Here is a 23,187-nt window from a genome sequence, read left to right on the forward strand (position 1 = left end):
TGCCCACCTTAGCATTCCAGTCTCCTGTGATGAAAATAACATCTCTTTTAGGCGTGTTGTCCAGTAGGTGCTGCAGATCCTCATAGAACTGCTCTACTTCAGCTTCTTCAGCATTTGTGGTTGGGGCGTATATTCACTTAGACAAAGGTAATACCAGAAGGACATATCTACATAACAGATATCCATGTCTGAAGTCATATCTTCAGGAAGTAGTTATGACGTACTAAGGCAAAAAGAGGTGAAAAGAGCTCCAGACTAGGGAGGGGCAACCCTGTACATCATATTTATAAATACAGTCTGACAGTTTAATTCTTCCTCAGAAAAATTAAATTGACATCACCTTCAGCTAACCAATACTACTGCTTCTTTTTATAACAAGCTGCAGTTTGTTATAATCTTAGCATATAAACTTAACATTTCTGTAAGATTTACTTTGTAAATAAATCTTTTTATATGTTTTTCTGTTTATTGCTTTAGAGTTTTCTTCTTGCAGATCTATTAGAAGAATTTAAATAGTACAAATAATACATCATGGAAAAAGTTAGAAACCTTTGGATAAAAGCATTTCCAATCAAATACAAAACTTGGATAAAAGGTCAGTGATGATGGAATTAATAAACTGGCTAGAATTTGATTTTAAATGGATAATAAAGTGAGAAAATACCATAATATTTTTCTTAGAAATATAAAATTCAATGCTTTAACTAAAACTTCATTTAATGGTGTATATATGTATGGGTTTATAAAAGAAGCCTGTTTTATTTTCCAGGCATGCAGGGTTTTATAGTCTAGGAGGGCCCTCAAATGATATTCCAGACAGGCCATGCTCAAATATTGCACCAGCTGAGGATGAAGCTTTTATAAGATACGATGTATTTCCCTTAGCCTACCAGCAACCAGTCAGTCGCTAGCATGGAGGCATGAGAGTGGATGAGAGTATTGGAAGAGGAGGCAAACCTCTCACCCTCCAGTGCTTCCCTTGGCTGTGCACCTGCAGGACAACTGATTGCTAACATGTGTTACACTTGAAATGGTCTCTGTGTGGCTGCACCTCTGCCTCATCATTCACAATTCACAATGAGGAATGGACAGAGGTAGCCAGGAGTTGGATGGTGTATGATGATGAAAAGTTGTTGGTGATGATAGCAAGGTATTGGTGGTGATGGCCAAGTGAGTCAAAAGAAAGAGGTGGAGAGTGGCTAAGGAAAAAGGTGGACAGTAAGGGGGAAAAATTGGGTGGCAGTGGTTAGAGCCAAAGGATGGGGAGGCAGGCAAGAGAAAGGGTTGGGTGAGATCTTGCTCAGAATGATGCAATGGTGCATAGAGTGGTTTCAGTACCAGCAGCATCACTCTGAAGTGTCTGAGCTAGATTGAGAATCAGAGAATGACAAAACTAAACATTAAAGGACTTTTGCAGTAGCATAAAGGGACACTTTTAAAAAGCAGTTACTGTAAATAGACACACACTCTCAAAATGAGTTTAATTTACGCTAATCAGTAAAAAGTAGTGCCATGGGCAGCATCTCAAAGCTGCTGGAGTGCAACAGAATGGGAGCAGTATTGCCCAAGGAGGCGGGGGAAGACAGAGAATTCCACACACCCCTCCATCAAGGGCAAGCACTTCCCTGCTTGGATAGGCCACCAGCTTGCCAATGCCGCTGCTACCACAACACTTCATGAAACAACATGCCTTGCTTCTGGGCTTTTCTCTGCTACTGAATTGTGCTACCTGCCCATCCTTTGATTCAGCACAAAGTAAGCGTGCCTCCTCTTGCTAATAACTATCCTGCCTGTACCTTATGCATTCTGAATCACTGCCAATTGCTGTCGCCCCAGCTTGTGCTGGGATGTGCCATTTGTTTTCGGCAAAGGAATTGGGCCTTGCTACCTTGCTACCTTCCCCACTTTTGGCCAGTGGGGAAAACATCCAGGGCCCTGCAGCACAGGCAGGGGGGCCTCAGGGCCTGAACTTCTAGGGGCTGCTTTGTCTGTCCCATCTCCCACACCCCATTTGTCATCTCCCAAGTTAAAAATTATGTGAAATAAAAAAACATCCAAAAGAAAAAAAAACACCAGGACAAAAATAACTTAAAGAGGAAGGGTACAGATCCCACCACATCTAGTTGCACAGCTAGTTAGGTCCTACAGGGGGAGAACTCAAAGTGAGCAGGTGCTGGGAAAATCCCTCTCTTGCTTCATGAGGAGCCCTGGGGGGAAACTAGCAAATAAGCACTAGCGCGTCTCTCTTTTTCCCCAAATGACATAATAGACTGTTCTGCCTCCTCTTTCTTAGAGAAGTTGTTGTGAAAGGGGGGGGAGGAGTGATGGGCATCAAAGGAATTCAGGCACCAAAACCCTCGTGGAGAGGGCAAAGGTTGAGATGGAGACCGGCTGGTGACCACAGGGGACAGAGCAGGTTTATTTTACGTACTTATTCTACATCCTGCCTTTCGTTCGGGAACTCAAGGTACCATACGTAGCACTCCTTCACCCTGTTTTTCCCCACCCCTCCAGCGTCTGTTCAGCGCCCCCTCTCTCGCACTACAGGCGACGCCATTCTCGCGAGACAGAGAAAGCTGCCGCCACTGCCCCTCGACGAACCAGGGCGCAGCAAAAAGGGCGCCCAGAGGTCGTTTCGCACTCGTCTGTTCGACAGCTACGTCCAAAAACCCGCCAGGGAAGGGCTTCGAAGAGCCCTTCTGTCGGGCTTGTAGGAGGCCCCAGCTAAAAAAGTCGCCTTCCTGGGTACCGGGAACCCCACTGTGCCTTGGCTTCAGCGGGCTCCCAATTAAGGGCGTGGCGTGAGTGAGGCGACGAGACACGAGGGCTCGTCTGAATAATGCCCGTCGGCAGCCATAAAGGGCCTCGAAAGGCGCCGACCCGGCGTCCTCTGCCGCCCGGCTGGAGAGAGTGCTTCAAGCATAGCTGCTGCCTTGGCCGGCTTTGCCGGCGGGAGGGGAAAAGGGAATCCGAAACGCAGTGCCCCAGTTCAGGTTCTTTCACTGGCTCAGCGCCTTGCTGTCGCGCAAATCCCTAGGGAAGGGCTTGTTTTTTTCCCATTGGCGCAAATCTCACCAACTTGCACCGGGAGGGCGTAAAACTGGGGCAGTGGCTGTGCGGAAAGGAATGCCGAGGGCAAGAGATTTGCAGGAAACCGGGACCGCTCCCTGCCCAGATTGCGTGTTGCTCGCGTTTCCTTCCAGTTCAATTAGCGAGACAACGCTGCCGCGAGCACACGATGCAGTGGGGTAAAACGAGCAGACTTAAAAACCCACGTCGTGCCCCTGCCTTCCCTCGCTGCGATGTCTTGTGAAATAGGGCTGCAGTTTAGTTGCTCTCACCGAGAATTTGACAATTTTGCGGCACGCTTTGCTCCCGAGGCTGGCCAGTCTGCTTAGAGATTGCCAACGAAACCTAAGTCATTGTCTCCCTGAAATGGGAGGGCTCTTCTGCACGGCAGAGCAGAGCCCAGCAGAGTTGACAGTGATGGTAGGCCAGGGAAGAGCAGTGGTTTACCTGCAATAAGTGACAGGGAGACCGAGTAAAAGGAAGAGATTCCTTCTTCGTCTTCCCAAAGAAGGAAATGAGTATAAAGGAACCGCGGTCTCATATTTCCAAAGGTGGAGAGCCCGCGCTTCTTGCTGTTCCTTTTCGCAAGCAAACCTTCAGCGGCACCGTGGTGCAACCCAGCGCCAGCTCGGGCCCCGTTAGGGCCCAGGATGCCTGCTGCAAACTCCACGCCATCTTTGGCGGCTTCTTTCGTCCCCAACCTCCTCCGTCCGCGCCCCTCTCCCTCGTCCTCTCTGGAACCTTATCCACTGAAGAGACTTCGATCTCGGCAACCCCAGCTATCTGCACTCGTTTCTCCTGAGGACTGGACTGCTTTTGGAACTGCTGTCCCGGGGGAGGACCGTGTCTGCTTTCCCCGCAGAAGAAAGCCCGCAAAAAAAAAAAAAAAAGCAAACGACAGTGACCGCTGGGCGACCCATGCGCATCCGAGCCCCGGTGGCACCCGTTCCCCGGGTTTGGCGCTCACGATCCGGCTATCCGCGACTCTCAAAAACCTTTCCCAACCCCCCCCCCCCCGTAAAACCCGCTGGAGACTGAAACCAGCGCTTCAGCGGTGAGAGGGCCGTCTGGTTAACGGGCGTCGCTGTTCGGGGCCCTCCCAAGCAAACGGGACCTGCAAAGCAACAATGCTGCGGCGGTGTTTTCTTTCTTTCCCTTTTCAAGGCCTAATGAAGCTGCTTGCATGAACATTTCCAATCCCCCATGGCTTTAAATGAAATCGGAAGATAATCAGAAGCTGTGGAGGAGCGAGGAAAGGGAGTATTTACGGGCGGAGGCTGCGCAAAATTAGCACAGAGGCAGCGGCTGCGGCTGCTATTGATGTCTAAAATGATGGATAACGCGAGAATGGCAAATATACTATTTGTCTAATGGCTCTGCAATTAAATTCCCCTGTAAATGACCCATGCCTCATTTCATCCTAATCTATGGAATTTTGATTGAATTCGTCAGCTCTAATTGAAAAATACGGCACTTTAATGTGTGCCTTGCAGATTCCGAACCGGAGCGGTTTTAATGAGCCCACAGCCCTCTGCCCCGCAAAGCCTGGAGACTTTTAGGAGGAGGAATGTCTTTCTCACCTCGGTGGAAGACCGCGCTCCTTCCCTGCTGCGCCCGTGACAGACAGACAGACAGACAAACACACACACCCTCTAAACCGTGCACTCGGGCGCCTCATCAACCTTTCCAACCGAGAAAAAGACGCAAAGCCCATCTCGTCTTCACGCAAGCCTCGGCGGTTCCGAGGACGGCAATTTGCTTCTCTCTCATTTCAGCTCGCATCTCGAGATTTGAAAGGGGTTTCTTCCCCGTGCGGGGCCTATCAAGCTCCGAAAATCACATCCCTACAGTGCCTGAATTTCTATCTAGTCCGTTTCCCGGTGTTTACCTCTTATGTAACCCCTTTTTCTATAACAAGATATACTGCCCATCAGTGACGGACAGACTCTTAACTCTAGATTTTCTATTGATACATTTAGTCTCGCTGCCCCACCCCACCCCTGCTTCACTGAGTGCAATGCAACAGGGATGTTTTTCGGAAGCAAATCCAAAGGTTTTTGTGCTCGCCCCTCCACCACGCTATTGAAAACGAGGTTTTTAAAACAGGGCAACCTCTTCGCCCCCCCCCCTCCTGGCCTATTGAACCTCGGGGTTTGAAAGCCCTCGGAGCCAAAGGGCTCCGGCGAGAGGCTTCTCGGGATCTTCCTGCCCCGCCTTGCGAAGGAAAAGGCCGCTGGAACAGCGAACGGGAAACCGGCAAGACTTCTTCCTTCCGAATGAACTTCCTTAGGATTAAAGACTTAGCCTTTTAGCGCATGTGCAGAAGTACTCCCCCTTTAGATTTAATGATTTAAACTGTATCACGTTTTTTGCCAAAGAAGTGCTCCCATCACATCCCCCGAAGATGAAAACGGTGGCCAACTCTCCCATCCAACCCCCACAATTAATAGGAATCTCCTTGACGTACAGAGATACTGTATTCATCATTTTATATATTGGTGTAATCCAGTACTGTATCTGTATGCCACGATGGACTTCGCAGTCCACAAAGTGCTTTAAATAGGAAGGTCATAAACAAATAAACCAAAAAATGGTCCTAAAACTCATTAATACAATCAAACATAATCAGATATCAAAAAAATATCTATAGCAGATACCACACAAAATGTATTTAAAAGCCTACCACTGTGCCGGCCAGAAATAAGGCTAACTGAAGAATTCACCCAGCCAGGATCCCTACAACCTAGTGCAGAATGCTTGAGCCCCAGGGCAGTTTTTTTTTTTTTTGCCTCAGGATCCTAGCCCAGCCCTTCATTCTCTCTTTCTGTCACCATCATCCTTTACCTAAAACCTGGGTGGTGTTCTTAGAAGCCAGAAGGCAAAAATCTTGCCAAGTACCAAGGATTGCTGGTGTACATGGTTGCCACAAGGCCTGCATCATGAAGAAAGAAGCCAGTATGGTGTAGTAGTTAAGGTGTAAGTCAAGGAGTTAAGGACAGGGAGACCCAGGTTCAAGTCCACTGTCACTGAGCAAGCAAACAGGATTTAAATCTAACAAATAAATGCAAAAGTGGAAGGAGGAGAAAGGGGTACAATAGAAAAAATATAGGAGGGGACATTTATTCTATCACTGTATTTCAGTGCCAAGGAAAGCTTTATTTAGGGAATCCTATCTTTTAAAAATTAAAATTATCTTCTTAATTTGCTTACAGATAACTTCTAATTTGAAATCAATGTACTGCAGGATTTTCTCTATTTGCATGAATGTCTAATACACATTGTTAAACTTTCTCCCGGTAAGCATTCATGAGACCACAAGTTCAATCATTTTGGCTGTCCTAAGATCCCCAATACTTAAACAGTAAAATATGTATCCTCAAGGGGCTTTGGAAATCTTGATTTGGGAATTCTGGCTCTCTTGTGATGCAAGGAATAACAACGGCCATAGTAATTTAACTGCAATGGCAGTGGTGCAAAGAGCTTCCTGTGTCAGCAGGAAATCCAGATTCAGAGCCAAAGGCAGCTCTGAAATAAGTCCTGCTCCTCCAACTGAGCTTGTCTGGAGCCTTGGTATCTCAGCTGGATGACCTCTCTGGCAGAGTTGATGTAGATTTTGTATGTTCTTCATGCAAGGGCTAAACCACTCAGCAATAGGAACATCCACCTCCCCTTGCTGCTCATGATCTGAACAAGGAGGCAGACATACGAACCCCAGACACTCTGATATCAGCAAATCTCAGTACCACTGACTTGTGAAAGGTCCCCTGTGCAAGCACCGAGTCCTGTCTGACCCTTTGGGGAGACACCGCTTTCATGACGTTTTCTTGGCAGACTATAGCAGGGTGGTTTGCCATTGCCTTCCCCAGTGGTCACCTTCCCCAGCAAGCTGGGTGCTCATTTTACTGACCTTGGAAGTATGGAAGGCTGAGTCGACCTGAGCAGGCTACCCAAGAATCCAGCTTCTGCTGGGATTGAACCCAGGTCACAGGGAGAATTTCTGTTGCAATACTGCCACCTACCACTCTGTGCCACACGAGGCTTCTATACACTGACTTAAATCAAGACAAAAAAAGAATAGCTCCTGAAGTAATCATTCATTCTTGATTCATTACTGTACTTGGATTTTTCCTCAAAACATTGCAATGGTTTGGTGTTACTAATACTTTGCCTCCCCAAGAACAGCACAGATGGGGCCCTTTTCATAATAAAAGGATGTTTTTTTAGGAACCAATAAAGCAGAAAGATGATACGTTTTTCCTAATCAGGTGTTTCATATATAAAATTGTTTTCTAAAGCTAAAAGGGCTTCAATCACTCACTGATATGAAAATCAAACCATCACTTCCTTCTCTTTCACACAAACCATGCAAGGCAAAGGTGCCTTTAAGACACAAGGCGTTCATTTTTAAAATAGCTTCTACGTGGCTATGTTAGTCTGTGTGGAATGGCCAGGATCCAGGGCCAGAAGAGCTGGTGCTTTGCATCTAGGGGATTCCAGAGCCTGTCCTTGCATCTTCAGGAAGCACCAACATGGGAAAAGGACTTTCAGAGAACCTGAGCAGCTATGGTTCACTCAGGCTGATCTCCAAGATCATGAAGGGTAAGACTGATGGGGCAGTTTAATACAGGGTAGCATCCAGAGCCATTCACTCCGATGAAACATCCATGGGATACCGCCTGGAAGACAGAGCCTAGAGGGGGTGGGGTGGGGTGGGGTGGGGTGGGGTGGGGTGGGAGATGCCATAGGAGGAAAGACAACCAACAGCTCCACTCCCATCCTCTTGTGCTGAGCATGGTTCAGAACTGAGTGTTGGATTTCTGATTTCAGATCTATGAGCTGAATCACCATGGTTAACTCTTACAGGGAGGATTACCTAGTGTTACTAAAAATAGACAAATTCAGTCCATCCAGCTTTCACTTATTTATATTCAAGAAAAAGTTCCGAACTCTAAAGTTCAGAATTCCTGTAATGGTCTGGATAATTAAAGAACAAAACCCTTCAACACACTGTTTCTTTTAAACAAATGAATTATTCCCCTTCTCCAAGTGCTCCTCCAGAACTTTAGGAGGAGGTAATTGCTTTGCTTTTCAACTTCCAGAAAATGAACCATGAATCATACTGTATAAAATGGCTGATGTGAAATGTGTTTTGAAATTGATTGAGTTGCTGGCCCAAAGTCACCTAAGGAAGTTCTGTGAGCTTCAGCAAGGGTGAACTAGAATTTTGGTCTTCCCACTCCAACATTACAGTATAACCACTAACACCACTCTGAAATCAGCAAAATGTTAAATATATTTTTACCAGTGTCAGTTCTGGCAATTTTATGAAGGAAGGTATTGCTTCCTTCCACTGGGAAACATCCTAATGCCCTCTTTCCCTGGAAAAATTGGATTAAAAACAAGAATAACTGGAGACTTACTGAATGGACTCTAAATCAATGTCTGTAACAAAACCATTGTGCTGAATGGCCCTTTGAATGGAACTATTAAAAATTCATTCCCTTTTGTTTTGCCCTTTGGCAACACATAATCCCATTGCTTATTGGTTCCTTACACAGTTAAGTAGGAATTACATTTCATTATAGTTTTCCTGGTTGCAGAATAAGAAATGTGTAAGTTCTACTGTAAACAGACACATAGTCCTATTACCTGCCTCAGCCATCTAAACAATTCAATGGATACAATATCAATTAGAAGTCCTCGCTCATCTTAGTTTTTCCTTCCCCCTTTAAAGCAAGGAAAATATTCTTATATGTCTCATTTCTGGATTACTGTAATGGAGCAGTATACATACACATTTCCATTACAAAGCAATCTAAACCTGAAACAAGAAGTTATTACTTCTATAGATGCATCAGGCAGTTATGAGTTCACAGGTATCAGCAAGGAAAAGATCTGACAGTTGTGTGGCCATTTCACAAGAAGCATCTGCTCATTCAAAGCAGCAGCCAATAAGGAAGTCAGTGTGTTATGACTCTTTGTCCAGAATGGCCGGGGTGGGGGAAGGAGGAGAGTAGAGGGAGGCAGGGGTGGACCATGTTATCAATTCTTCAGCACCAAGGTATCTCCCTCCCATTCAGCCATTTAACCCATTTCTGTTGTCAAAGTTCTAGCAACAAATCAGAGCATTACCTTGTGGCTGAAATCATCTTCTCCACTACGGTACCCTATATCTGAATGAAAATTAGCTGACCAGCATTGCTATTTTGTAATGAGCTTCGGTTGGAGATGTGGAGTGGGGAAGAATTGCTCAGCTTTGGCGTATTGAGGTTTCCCAGAATTGGCCAACTTACCAGATACTCTAGAGGGCATTGTTGAACCTTCCCTTACCTTCAGCATCTCCTTTCTGTCCTTCTATCTTTTAATATACCTCCCAAATTATCTTCTTCAGCTTGGGCCTTCCTACTACAATCAATGCATCAAAATCAGAAGTAACATCATTAATGTGAACTGGCTGGACCATAGTTGCTATGCTTGGAGTGACATAGTGTGGTTGCTTTGCAGGGAGCATATTCATGCTCATGGTTTGCTTTCTGTCTTCTGTCCATATTAGTTGGGGTGGAAGAGCAGGGCATCCTTAGATACCATCCACAGGTAAGTTCACTGAACAGAATAAGACTAATTTCTGAGTAAATGCAAGTAGCTACATCATTGGAGTTATTTTTTAATGCAAAAAATAGTTCTATACTTGCAACATTTCAAGAAATAATACATTATAACAATTTTGTTTCATTTGCATCCTTTTATTACACTAATGCAAAATATATTATTTTGTTACAGTTGTTTTGGTTCAAACACACTAAGCTTCATTATTTTTCAAAAACCACAGCTTATCTTCTATTGGGAAAAATTACTGAGGCACAAACTCAGAGAGAATGGTGATACAAGAGGCTTAAAAACTTTAAGTTGTCCTTGTTGGTAAAAAAAAATCAAATCAAAAAGTCTGAAAATAAAACCATTCTCAGTTTCTGCATGCTGGCACTCACTGTCACTTGGAGATGGATAAGAAAGTTTAAATATATAATGTCCTGGTTTATAATAATTTATACATTAGGTTTTTTTAGCTGGATAGAGCTGTTTTATGTTTCATGCACAAGTGGCTAAAGCTGTTGTCTCTGAAGAGAAGAATATTTATTAAAGAAAAAAGAAGCATTTTTAGGGAGAGGCAGTGCTGCCTTAGATAATAGACAACACATCTTGAGGGACACAGTTGTTCCCAAAAGTACATCAGGAAACCTTGACAATAAAGGAAACCAAAGGTCACTCTAGTCCAACACCCTGTTTTTCACAGTGATTCACCAGATCCCCTGCAAAACCCACTTCTCCTGTTTTATTCACCAGCAACTGATATTTTTTGAATCCAGGTGAGTTTAGTCATCAAGAGTAACAAACGGTTAAATCTACTCTCCCTTATGAGGTTTTTTTTTAGTCAGAAAAAGCTTAAACTTCTGTAACCTGGGGGCAGAGAATTTCCCAGATGTATTATATATTTGTCATACAAAGATAATGTTCCTTCCTCCTTGTAAAATGCCTATTTTGTATAGAACCTGAAATGTCATGAGGACATCCCAAGGAACAGACTAAGGTAGGTTAGTGATAACTAATTTAAAATTGAGAGCCAGTTTAGTGTCTAAGGCACCAGGCTAGAAACCAGTAGACCATGAATTCTAGTCCCACCTTAGGCACAAAGCCAGCTGAGTGACCTTGGGCCAGGCACTCTCTCTCAGCCCTAGGAAGGAGGCAATGGCAAACCACAACTGAAAAACCTTGCCAAGAAAACTGCAGGAGCTTGTCCAGGCAATCTCTGAGAATTGGATACAATCGAACGGATATTTAAAAAATTAAAATTAGTGGGGCCAATGCATTCTGCAAGTAGGCCCAAGTTCCAGGGCTCACCTGGGATGCCACTTCAACAAAGATCAAGACAAAAACAGCCAACTGCTAGCAATCCTATGAGCTAAGAAAGGTTCTAATTCCAACATTTTGACTTTGAAGTAGATCCTCAAAGTCAAAATGAAGACATGAGTCCTACGCTGTAGAGCAGGGTTCCTCAACCAGGGTTCCATGAAACCCTAGGGTTACTAGGGGTTCCCTGGGAGATCATGATTTATTTAAAAAATTATTTCCAATTCAGGCAATGTCATATTAAAGAGGTAAGTTTCATTCTTTACTTTTAGTTTAAGAACATTGTTAATGCATATCTACAGGCCTACGCATGAAACAAATATAATAATTTTGTAACCTCTGGCCTATATTTGAGCCTGAAAGTGCAGTGGTTCCCTGAGGCCTGAAAAATATTTCAAGGGTCAAAAAGTTGAGAAAGGCTGCTGTAGAGAAACAGTTTGCTATGGCCACATAACAGGGGGCCTCTCTCAGGTAGCTGGTTCCAGAGAAAATGTAGGAAGTTGGGCTGGGCCTTACACTGTCTATTTTTGGGTAAGTAGTAAAGACCCTTTGTGGTACTTAGCCCCACTTTTTTTAACCAAAAACAGATAGGCCTAACTACAATGTAGCATAACTACATTGTCTTTTCTGCTTTTCTTCTGCAGATGTATTGAAAGAGATTTGTACTGCTGATCTTAATGTCTGTCTCTCAGGCAACCTATTTGTCTTGGTACTTCTAACCACTCCAATCTCGGAGGACTCTGGGCAGTGAGTGTACAGCAACAAATATGAACCAAAAGAAAAGCAAACGCAAATTTAAAAAAAACACCTTCGCCAAGCACTCCCTGTGCTGCCTTGGTTTTGCTAGAGTTTGCGCCCCTTTATCCTTTTCATTTGACTAAGACTTCCATTTTTTTAAGGAAAACCTTGATATTGGCAGCCTAGGCTTGGTAGTGATGTACATAAAATCACATTTCTATTATTGCAGGTTGAAATAATCAGGAGTTGAATCCCTCAACTCTACTTTTAAATTTCCTTTTAACTAATTCCATTTTTGTTAGCAATGTTGACTTGCAATATAAGTTGAACACTATGGTTCCCCAGTGTTGTGCTTGTAAATGTCCCTCTTTCCAGCCCTCAGAGCGAACTTCGGCCCTCACACATCCAAAACGCAATTTAATTTTGGCAGTGCAAGCTGGCTCTAGTGCATAGCGACCTTCAGCTTCCTCACCATCCAGGCATTTCTGCCAGGTACCTGAGCTCCGCTGGAAGCCCTGCTTCTCACCACTAGAGGCACTGTTGGACCCTCACTCAGGATCGTGAGTGGTTGCCTTTTGGGACTGGGAAGGGGTATTGTTGTGTCCCTGAGAGTGTCTGCATGGAGAGTGTCCAGTATGTGTTAGAACAGTTCAAATCACAGTAGGACATTGTGTAAATCTTTTTGCCAGAGAAATAACAGAGACTCCCTTGGGACACAATGGTTTACTCTGCTATGCATTGCTATGTTATGACCTTTTCACCGAAGTAAGTAGGCAGGTACTGTATGCTTTTATCTGCTTTCACAACCTTTTGGCCCCACTGTTTACATTTCTTTCTGCATATCTAGGTCTCCTTATCCTAGATGAATGCCTACCAACTAAGAGAACACTCCATGAATCTGATGAAGTGGGCTTTAGATTATGCTACAATAAATCTGTTAATTTGCAAGTGCTGCAAGACCTTTTGTTACTGTCATAACGGGGGACTCATACAGATTAGGAGCCTTCGCTTCAGGTAGACGCAGTGAAGAAGTGGACATTCAAGCCACATGTTTAAATTAAAAACAGAAGGAAAGAGCGTTTCACCTGATACTAGAACTAGATGAGTCTCAGTGAAAGAAAAACAGTATAAAGTAATAATTCGCTTTCTATATCATAGTTTTCTGAAATTTCCTATGAAATTCAGCTATATAAGTTTAACACAGTAAAAACACTGAACAACTAGCAAAGAGCATAATGTATTATTATTTATTCAAAAGAAAGCTAGAAATGGAGAGTACTGAACTCAATATCTCTCAGCCACTGAAAGATATGGAGAAAGAAATGAGAGTTGGATGGTCTCTGCATTTGCAAAATGTTTTATGACAGTCTTTGACTGAGAGCCAACATGTATCAGCAAGGAGTTGCATTTGTAATCTAGAAAATCTGGGAAATAATGTGGATATCATTGGGTCATAAAGTATGAAATGTGGCCTGTGATGCAAAACTCAGTAGTATTTGTAGAATCCTAGCTTATCTTTAAAATGCAACATGTTTCTTGCAGCCATTCATGAAAGCCTCAATATGTGCATATTTGCAGCTGAAGAGATAAAGTGAGCTTCCTGCAATTGGACTTCAGCACAGCTCACAGACAACCACAATTGTTTCGGCTCCCTAATCCCTTATTTTAATTTCAATGAGTTTGCTACTCATTTATGTAAACGTACCTAGAAGTTAAATACCAGAGAAGACAATATTTACCTGGGCTACATTTCAATTTACTATCACAGCAACAGTGTGATTTCCAGAGGTGGAAATGAGCTTGGTTTATTTATTCACTACTGTTCTTCCCAACATGCTTTCCTTTGTTGTAAGTTGAGGTCATCAAATCCATGAATATATTTGTAGTTCCCTAGAAGATATAGAGAAGGATCATGAATTGGCTATTGAATGTCTGTCAAAACACCAACACAATCATTAGCAGTGCAAGTGTTGTGTGTAGAAACTGCAAGGCTCTGAACTATCACATATCTTGCATACTCTGTAATAAGGATTTTGGTCACATGAAAATAGGAACACCTACACACATCTGTAAGTGAACAGATCAGGCCTCAGACCAAAAGACTTGCTTATATTCAAATAATTAAGAGTTTTCTCGTATTACAGTCCAGCTTCTTTTAACTCCTCAATGGTTTAGCATGTAATCTGGGTAAACAGGGTACCTGTTCATTACATTTGTACAAAACAAAGTAATATGGTTTAAAGAACCTCCTGTTATTTATGAGGAAAATATCAAATGGGAGACTGATCTGAAAAATATTTTGTAATTCCAGCAAAATCTGTGTGGTCTCTGTTTTAATATTGATACCGGATTATTTTTGAGGGAATATCTAATGATCTGTATATTTTAGGTTTAATTAAATGTTCATCCTTCAAAATAAATGACCTACGTTTTCACTGCTGTTATATACACTGAGCCTAAAATAAAGAACACACCATACCAGATCTGTAAGCTTGGAATACCTAGATGGCTGGCACTTTCCCCTTAACCTTGGTTTCCATCAGAACTCCTACTGGAGTTTCCTCTGCATTTCACTCCAAGAGACCATTGCAACTATGAAGCCCGATTTTAAGAATGCTTGCAGTAAAGTGCTTGTGCAAACCTGGACCACAGTGCTAAATATCACTTGCAGATTTTCGACCCTTCAATGGCCCTTGTCTACCACCCCATTTACCACGAAGACACCTAGATGCTTCAGGAAGACCCCCAAGCAATGGAAGTGAAGGCAAATGCTCCCTCCTCAGCCGCCTCTGTTTCCCAACTTTGCCTCTGACTCTCTGCATCCCACAGGCCTCTGGCACAGAAAAGTCTCTGGCATTCTCAGACCCATCCCTCCGTGAATCTGCTGAGCCCCACTTTCAGGCCAGGTGCGCAATTGCGGAGGCAGAAATCCAGCTAAGCACAAACGCCCCCCCCCCCGCGTCCACATTGGGAAGCCAGCAAGGCTAGACATGTCACGTCTAAAGTGGGGGGAGAAGGGCGTAAGGCCACTGTATCCATCTCTAAGCTGCCACTACCGAGCAGGGTGACCCCTTCTCCGATCCGATCTCCGGCTGCCACTCTAGGTCCAGGGAGTTCCGCGATGGAAGAGCGCTTTCTTTCCTCCTTGAATCTCGGAAAATCTCTCCAAAGGCGGCGGCTGTCTAGCGGGAAAGGGCTCCACGCGTCTTCCGGCGGCAATGCCTCAGCACCGGCAACCCGGCTGCTTCTGTCCCAAGGGCCGACCTCGTGAGCGCTCGCCTGCCTCTCTGGCCCGCTGCGCGGCGGTTTTTCCCAGTCTCTGCCCAGCGAACGGTGCCGAGCAGTGGCCTTGCTCTACCTTTCTTGGGCCCGAAATCTCGCTGCTCCACTGCCGCCTTGCAGTTCAGCCGGGGCTTCCACTCAGGCTTGGGGCTTTGGATCTGGCACTCCGGAAGAGCTGCGAGCAACGGGTCGGGAAAGGGGGCGAGCGTCTCGAGAGGCGGAGCAGGCGCGTCGCTCTTTGTCTTCTCCCCTCCCCACCCGACCCGACCCGACCCCCCCCCCCGTGTGCGCGCTCCGGTGGAAGGAAACCGGCTGCCCCTACCCCTGCACACCTGCAGCCCGCGGGTTACAAGTCCCGGGCGGGGACGGAAGCAGAACTGCCGCTTTAAGAAGAGAGCTGAGCTGCCTTTGATCTGCACGAGAGCGCAGCGCTTCCCCTGCTGAGGGAGGTAGATTTAAACTACCGCAACCACAGCCCGCACCCCCCAAGCTACAGAGAGGGGGAAAGGGCGCTTCACTTTCTCACCTCGCGGACCCCTTTGAGACATCAGTTGCTACGGATCCTTGAGCCTCTTTCAGAGCGAGCCAATGGTCCTTGTCCTCCTGCCTCGAGAGAGGACGAAGCCCGGCCAGTGGCCCTTCGTAGGCCTAGGAGAAAGCAAATGCCCTGCACACACTTGCACATGGACGCATTTCGTTCTGTGCTGAATAGCAGGAGAGTTACACAGTATAACACATGGTCCAGATTTCAGCAGGGGATTATTTATGTTCACATCTAAATTTATTTATTTATTCGGGTTAATTATACTCGATTAAATTCTAGTCTCTCCCCCCGCCCCCTTCCTGCAGCCCTATCGGTAATATAGGTTAAATATTCATTTTCACCTAAACGTTTATTGGGGTAGCAAAGGCACTGTTTGCATCTTCAATAAGTCCCATCCCAGCCAAGACAGCTGGGGCTCTTGGAATGGATGCCGACATCTCCAGGGTGCCCTCCTGGAAGGAAAGCCGGGTGGGAAAGACTGCCTTCTGCCTGCCTTCTGCAAAAGGAGACCATTCCAGTTGCTATGTGCTCACTAAACCAAAGAGGGATGGAGGCTGGGGGCAGGTCGAGTCCCCCCCCCCCCACAATCTCTCTCTCTCCTCCTCCTCCTCCCCCCCCCCCCGCGATTGAGAGGTTTTCGTTTGGAAACGGATCACCAACGCGCTCAAGTTCTGTCGTTCGGCTGGAAACTATTCAACGTACTACAGCGCATCCTTTTCTCCTTCGGTACATAGTTCAATTTCCATTGAAAAAAAAGCCAGTTATTGACACCTAGCTTTTTCATTTTTATAGTGTTTAAATCTTGAGATAAAATCTTCATCTTCATCTTCATCATCCAGTCATATTTAAGATAAAAACGGGGGAAAAATTGGGAGTGGGGAGAAATCGGGCATTGTGATTCATTAGTCGAAATGGTCACTCCACAATCTGTTATCTAACGACTCCACCCCAGCCACTAGAGAAATTCCAGGTTCAAATTTAAGAGGGGCATTGTTAAGTCAAAAGCAAAACTACCATACAATCTGATTCCCAAATGAGTAAATAAAAATTTCGAGAGAAGGGCGAGAAAGCGTTTTAAAACTCCAGTACATAAAATGTCTGTGTTCTCTTAAATAAGTGCAGAACGAGCCGAAGGTCTCAAAATACTGATTTCATAAACTCCAATTTTTAAAAACTGATTTGCAGCTTGGAACTTTAACCTTTTATACTTATGAACAACCTTCTCGGACCAGCAAGACAAACCCCAGCAATGGCAGCCGCCCCTTTCTTTCAATGCTGAAAAAGAAAAGGTAGTTTGAAAAGTTTATTTTTCTCGTTCATCCTGCCTTCCTCCGCCCCCGGCCGGATCTTTAAGGAAAAGCCAATTGCTGCTTACATTTAAAAGCAAAAAATCTTTCAAGTTAGAAGAATGCAAATGAATCCCTTAGATGTTTCGTTTTTGTTTTTGTTTTGAGTGTCATTCCTCTTTAAATAAACCACTTGATCATTGCCTGGGAATCTCTATTAATCGAATGGGTTTGCCTTTTTGCCAGGTCCTTTATCATTATTTATGGGCTCTAAATTGTTTCAAAGTTCCCTTGACGTTCGATTTACAAGTTTGGGGCTCTTTTCTTTTCCCTGTCCTGCCTTTTGTTCTCAAGAAAGACATCGTGTTGGAAGGGCTTTGAAAAGCCAAACACGAGAGGCCTGCCCGTGAAAAGGGAGCAGACTCGGTCCTTTTTAATTCCTCCGGGCTAGTGAATGACTCTTTGACATAATTGCAGAAGCCGTTTCAAAGCTGAGCGAGGGGGCTGCCTTCCATTAAAGCTGCCCACGTCAACTCTATTGGGGGGGGCTTTCCGAAGGGGGGATTCTCTTCCCATCCTCTTTTGCAAGAAGACGGAGGAGGAGGAGGAGGAGGAGGAGGACGGACGGACGGACGGACGGACGGAAGGAAGGAAGGAGGGAAGGAGGGAAGGAGGGAAGGAGGGAAGGAGGGAAGGAAGAGATGAGACTTCCGTCTTTTTCCTCCTGGCAAAGCGGTGCCTCGATGAGTTAGGGGAGACTTTCCTTCAAACAAGAATCCTTCGCGGAACCCCCAGCACTTTTAAATAAACTTGGATGGAAGAAATGTTTTTCTCTTGAGCAGCCCCTCAAGCAAGCTCCCCGATCCTTGAGCCGGCAGCCAACCGCTACCTCAAGGAGGGGATGGTTGGTCCGTCCCGAAGGAGCCCGACACCTCACACCCCTCTTCCCCTCAATGTGACTGTGCGAACCGGCTCTCAGCAAAGGTGGGAAAGATTCGCGGGACTGGAGTCGAGGCGACAGCCCGGCCAAGCCCGAAGACCACGCCGCCCGAATGTGACGAGCGGGCAAGAGGGCCCTTTGCCGCGGGATGAGGAGGCGCGCAGGAAATGTTCGGGACCAGGGTCCGAAGAAGCCCAAGCTTTGAATTTGGCTTCTGGTTCCCTCAAGACCCGAGACAGGAAGCAGGAGCCAAACTGACCGGGGAATGGAGGCCGAGCCTCCTCCGGTGCTTCTGAAAGCAGGCGGACAAGGCGGCTCCTCCTTTCTCCCTCCCCCAGAGCCCCCTTCCTGCCCAGCCATAAATCTCCCCCGGGAATGGAGCGGGAAACAGGAGTGGGCGCGGGGGAGGGGTGCCTTAGCGGCACTTTTCCGGCATTCAACAGACTGCAATAGGGGTCTGGGATCGATCTTGCCTAAACCTTACAACCCTCGCTGGACGTCAGAATCATCCTGCAGGGCAGTAAAATACAGTAGTTAAACTGTATGACCAACGGCCAGACCGAGCTCTCCGAAAGTAGGCAGTAGGTCTTTCCAGCAACTTTATCCAATCCGTTCCCTCCACCCAAACTGGCAACCACAATACAAGGGCAGCACAAGCAAATGAGGAGACAAATCTATTTTGAGGCGAGCGGCGGGAACGGGAGGCGGGGATGGAGTTTAGAAAATCCCATAAATCTGGGAGCGCCTCTCCACTGCTAGCTCCTTCACATGGACAAACGTGTTTACTCCTTGCGAAACTTCCAGGCTTCATAGAAATACTCTGGAGAAGGGAGTGGGGAGAGAAAGTGGGTTCAAATCAAGGAGGCAGGTGTCCCTTTTGCCTGTCTGGCCAGCGCTTGCCGTTTCCTGCTGCCATTGCCTTTTCTCTGGAGCTGATAGGTCCGTCCTTAACCCTTCTCTCCTCTTTCAGCCGCGGAAACTGCCCGTTTTCCTGCAAAGGCTGCTAGGAGGAGGAACCGGGCTGTGAGGAAGGTGCGCGATCTTCCAGATGGCTCCTTGGTGATCCTTGGGCTTTTGTGGGGAGCGTAGGTGTGTAGCGCAAAGGGGCAGAAACGCGGGCGAAGCAGACAGAAAACAGAGAAAGGCTGGATCTACAAAGGACTGGATCGATACGCTCATAAACATCGATTAGTCTTTATTTTCCAATTAACTACGCGTGTAAAGAAATTCCCATTACCCGTGTAACGGCCCTCATTTCTCTCTGATCGTTATCTTGTTAGGGTCTCCAAAAGACATTCTACCCAGTGGAGGTCGTTAAATTTCAGTAGCAATTGCAGGCTCGGCACGAAGGCTCTCTGGCTAAACCCAGCGGTCCTTCCCACCTAGACGTCAGTAAGTTCCTCCAAACCTCGTGAAACTTTTGACTTCAGGCAAGCGGTGCCTACAATTCCCGCTTACGATTTCTTACGTCACTGCCGCTGACTCTTAAATCATTCCTCCCAAGAGCCAAACGGCCCCTCTGACGGAAGAGAGAGAGGAAGTCAGTGAGGGAGGGCCCGCGCGCGCGCTGAGGGGTGGATGGGGGCGGATGCTGCCAATCCCTCTGCCCGCACGCGTTCTGGCGCCCCCGACCCTCCTGCTCAGTCCAAGCCCCGGCCTTCGGCGGGCGAAAGAAGCGCTCGGAAAGGATCTGAGCTGGATGCCTGGGGGCGGGGGACAAAACCGGCACGGACAGGACCCGAAATCTCGAGCGCTCGGAACCAGCTGCTGGGTGACTGAGTTGAGATCCCAGCCCACCTTTGCCTGTTGCTCACCCGCAGGGAAAGAAGAAAACCCGGGACCTTGGCCTTCCGGTGGGTGTGCCCGAGTGCACAGGGCAGCCTAGAGGTGAAACGGGGAGGCTCGTTCCTTTGCGTGTGCGCCAGGTCGACTGAGTGCTGTGTCCGAGTCAGGGCAAGAGCCAAGCAAAGCAGAGGGCGGCAAACTGTACCCGGCTCCTGCCCGCATCCGCCCCGCACGCCTGCGGAAAGCTTCCCACCCAGCCAAGCTTCAGAGGATGCGCCGCCCGATTGCCGGACTCGGCTCCCTTCCCGCGGACCGGCGGAGGGGCGGAGTTAAAATCTCTTCTCCGCCGCCGCTGCCGCTCCGCCGCACACCCCTCTCCCCTTCCCTCTCCCTCACACTTCCTGGCCAATGAAGAGGGAGAGAGGCAGCCACGTGGGTCCGGAAAGGTTCCGAGGCTGGCAAAACGTGAATGAGAAAGAAGAGCGCGATTCAAAGGTACCGCCGACACCTGGGAGTGCGAGAGGGAGCGCGCGCTTGGCGTCCGGCTCTCCGAGGCCCCGGGAGAGAGCGAGCGGCGAGGGGCGGAAAGAAGGCAGGCAGGCAGGCAGGCTTTTCTGGAGAAGCGGCTAGGGTCGGATTGGATCACAGCTCAGGGCAACCCGCCCCGATGTCTCCCTGCCGCGGCCAGGGAGACCCAACTCTGACCCTCTGCTGCCCAGCCCAGGCGGTCCCCTGCGCGCGCTGCTGCCGCCGCCGCCGCCGCCGCCGCCACTACCGCTCCTCCTCGCCCCCGGCCAGCACCTGGCCCTGAAGCCACTGAGCCGCCCCGTCCAGCTTCTTGTCTCGCGCGCCTCCTTGGCCAGTAGCGCATCTATGAGTGCAGCTTTCCAGCCGTCGCTCATGATGATGCCGCGCCCTTTGGGAAGCAGCACTGCCTTCAGCATAGACTCGCTCATCGGCAGCCCGCCTCAACCCAGCCCAGGCCACTTCGTCTACACGGGCTATCCCATGTTCATGCCCTACAGGCCAGTGGTCCTGCCGCCGCCGCCGCCTCCACCACCACCGGCCGCCTTGCCCCAGACAGCGCTGCCGCCCTCGCACCCTCACCATCACCAGATCCCCAGCCTGCCCACCAGTTTTTGCTCCAGTCTGGCACAGGGCATGGCTCTGACTTCCACCCTCATGGCCACTCTGCCTGGCACATTCTCGGCCTCTCCGCAGCACCAAGAGGCGGCGAGAAAGTTTGCACCACAAGCTCTCCAGGGCAGTTTTGACAAGGCGGATGCCATTCAGGCAGAAGCTGAAGACGGCAAGGCATTCTTGGCCAAGGAGGGCTCACTACTGGCCTTCTCTGCCGCCGAAGCAGTGCAGACTTCTCTCGGTAAGTACCTCGGCTAGCAGGTGCATTTCCTGTCTCGATGTGCCGCAGACCACTGGCCACGAAACTAGCTCTGGCTGAGGAAGCCAAAGGGACGCGGGGTGTGGGTGCCCGATTGGCTGGTTGTTCTTGAGATAACCGAGGCCGTAGAATTCCAAGCGGAAAAACAGCCTGGAAAATTGAGATGCGTGCATATTATGGATGCGTGGGTGCAAGTATATATATTTGCATTTCTCGCTCAGTTTTCCACCGAAATTTTCCTGGGCTGCAAATCAAAATTTCAGGGAGGGCAGGAATAATGGGCACTATTCATATGGGGTGTGTGTGTGTTGTTATTGTTTTTTCTTTTTATTCCTTGGGGCGTCTGGAAAGGCGTTGCCATCGCTGTCCGTGGAGCATGAACATGGAGTGTCCGAGGCTGGGGAAAAACTTAACATTTATGGCCCAGGAATATAGGCACTTCCTTCGTAAATGGCTGCTCTCAAGAGTTCGCGGGCAAGGGGAGGGGAAAAGGGGAAGGTTAAGCAATAGTTCAGTGAGAGGAGGGATCATCCCTCCTAATCGACTCCTTGCCTATAATTAGAAGTGGTTTGTGAAGAGGCTTGGGACGTTCAGAGAGTGTAATTTGGAGTCAGCAAGCCAAAGAGCAGGGCGCTGACACCTTAGCCTGGTGGGTTGCCTTCTTAAATCCCTTGCTTAAGAAAAGAATGGGCAAGTCTTGGGCTGAGAAAAAGCCCAGCTCTCCTTCCCATTTTGCATGCCATTTTGACTCTTCTGCTTCCCGTTTGGCGATCGACGGGCGCAAAGGACCATCCAAAGATCACTGCAATCTGCGATGAATTCGCTAAGACAACGAAGAGTCTTGTGGCATCTGAAAGATGTAAGGATTGGTGGAGGCAGACGCTTCCAGGGAGACATGGCGGACTTCAGCCACGAAAGGTTGTGCTTTCGTCTTTTCGATGCCGCAAGTCTAGCCACTGCCCTAAAACTGTTTCTGGAATCCACCGAAAAATCTCCATTAACCCTGCTGAGCGCCGGGGGAATGGTTCGCTGTCCCTCTGCCCTGTCCCTGGCTCGTCGCCACTCTCCTCTTGCCTCCAAGCCAGATTCTGCTACCTCGGAACTGAGCCTAAAGCCTCTCCCCATCCCCCAGGTTGCACAGAGGAGGAGGAGGAGGACGCGGCTCCTCTTGGGTGCTGCCGGCAAAAAGCCGGGTGGAACATAAAAACAGATGCTCTTTTTGGCTTTCCTCCAGGGACCGCACGAGCAGCCCCCGGGAAAGAGGACGCCAAAGCGGAGGACGATTCGAAAGGCAAAGAGGAGAGTTTCTCGATGGACAGCGACCTCGACTACAGCTCCGATGACAATCTGCCGGGCCAACCGGCTCACAAGGAAGACGACGCTGGCAACGGCCTGGAGGAGAGCAGCCAGAGCTCGGCAAACCCAAACAGCACCACCTCAACGGGGAAAAACCGCCGGCGGCGAACGGCCTTCACCAGCGAGCAGTTGCTGGAGCTGGAGAAGGAGTTCCACTGCAAGAAGTACCTTTCGCTGACCGAGCGGTCCCAGATCGCGCACGCCCTCAAACTCAGCGAAGTGCAGGTCAAAATCTGGTTCCAGAACAGGAGGGCCAAGTGGAAACGGGTGAAGGCGGGCAATGCCAATTCTAAGACCGGGGAGCCCTCCCGAAACCCCAAGATTGTGGTGCCAATCCCCGTCCACGTTAGCCGGTTCGCCATCCGGAGTCAGCACCAGCAACTGGAGCAGGCCAGGCCCTGAGCGACCGGGGTCTTTTCCCCAGCCCCGATCTCTTCCTCCCCTCACAGGCACAAGTCTGGAACCACCCTCTCCGCCCCTCGCCCGCCCGTCCGCCCGCCCGCCGCCCCCCAAATCGGGGCATAATAGAGAATGCTTCACTCACCAAGTGAAGCGAACCGCCAGCCAAATGAAGCAGGCCACGCCGCAATGCGTTCGTAAACCATCCGTCAGAAAACTCGTGTCATGTTTCAGAGAGGGAGTATCAAAAGACTTGGGAGGAACTATTTACATATTTATGAGACTGTCCAACTTTGTATATAAAGCTCTGGATCTCAGCTGCTGTATTTTGACTGTGACGGGACCAAATGAGCAGTGAGGTGAAGTCTGACATTCCAAAAGTATATCTTATTGTCAAAAACTGCAGAACATTTCAACCCCGCTTCGCCTCCCACTTTTGGGATTATTCCCGCTCCCCAATTCTTTTAAGTGAAAGACTCGGAAG

The 23,187-nt window shown here is 47.9% G+C and overlaps 1 protein-coding gene across 1 annotated transcript; it reads left to right on the forward strand.

Moving 5' to 3' along the window:
* The first annotated feature begins 20,422 nt into the window (after positions 1 to 20,422).
* GBX2 (gastrulation brain homeobox 2) lies at positions 20,423 to 22,706 on the forward strand. The gene is made up of 2 exons (XM_063291636.1): positions 20,423 to 20,930; positions 22,183 to 22,706. The coding sequence occupies exons 1-2, from the start codon at positions 20,423 to 20,425 to the stop codon at positions 22,704 to 22,706; spliced, it is 1,032 nt and encodes a 343-aa protein (XP_063147706.1).
* The last annotated feature ends 481 nt before the right edge of the window (positions 22,707 to 23,187 follow it).

This window comes from Candoia aspera, chromosome 1 (assembly GCF_035149785.1).
Source record: "Candoia aspera isolate rCanAsp1 chromosome 1, rCanAsp1.hap2, whole genome shotgun sequence".
Classification (NCBI taxonomy): Eukaryota; Metazoa; Chordata; class Lepidosauria; order Squamata; family Boidae; genus Candoia; species Candoia aspera.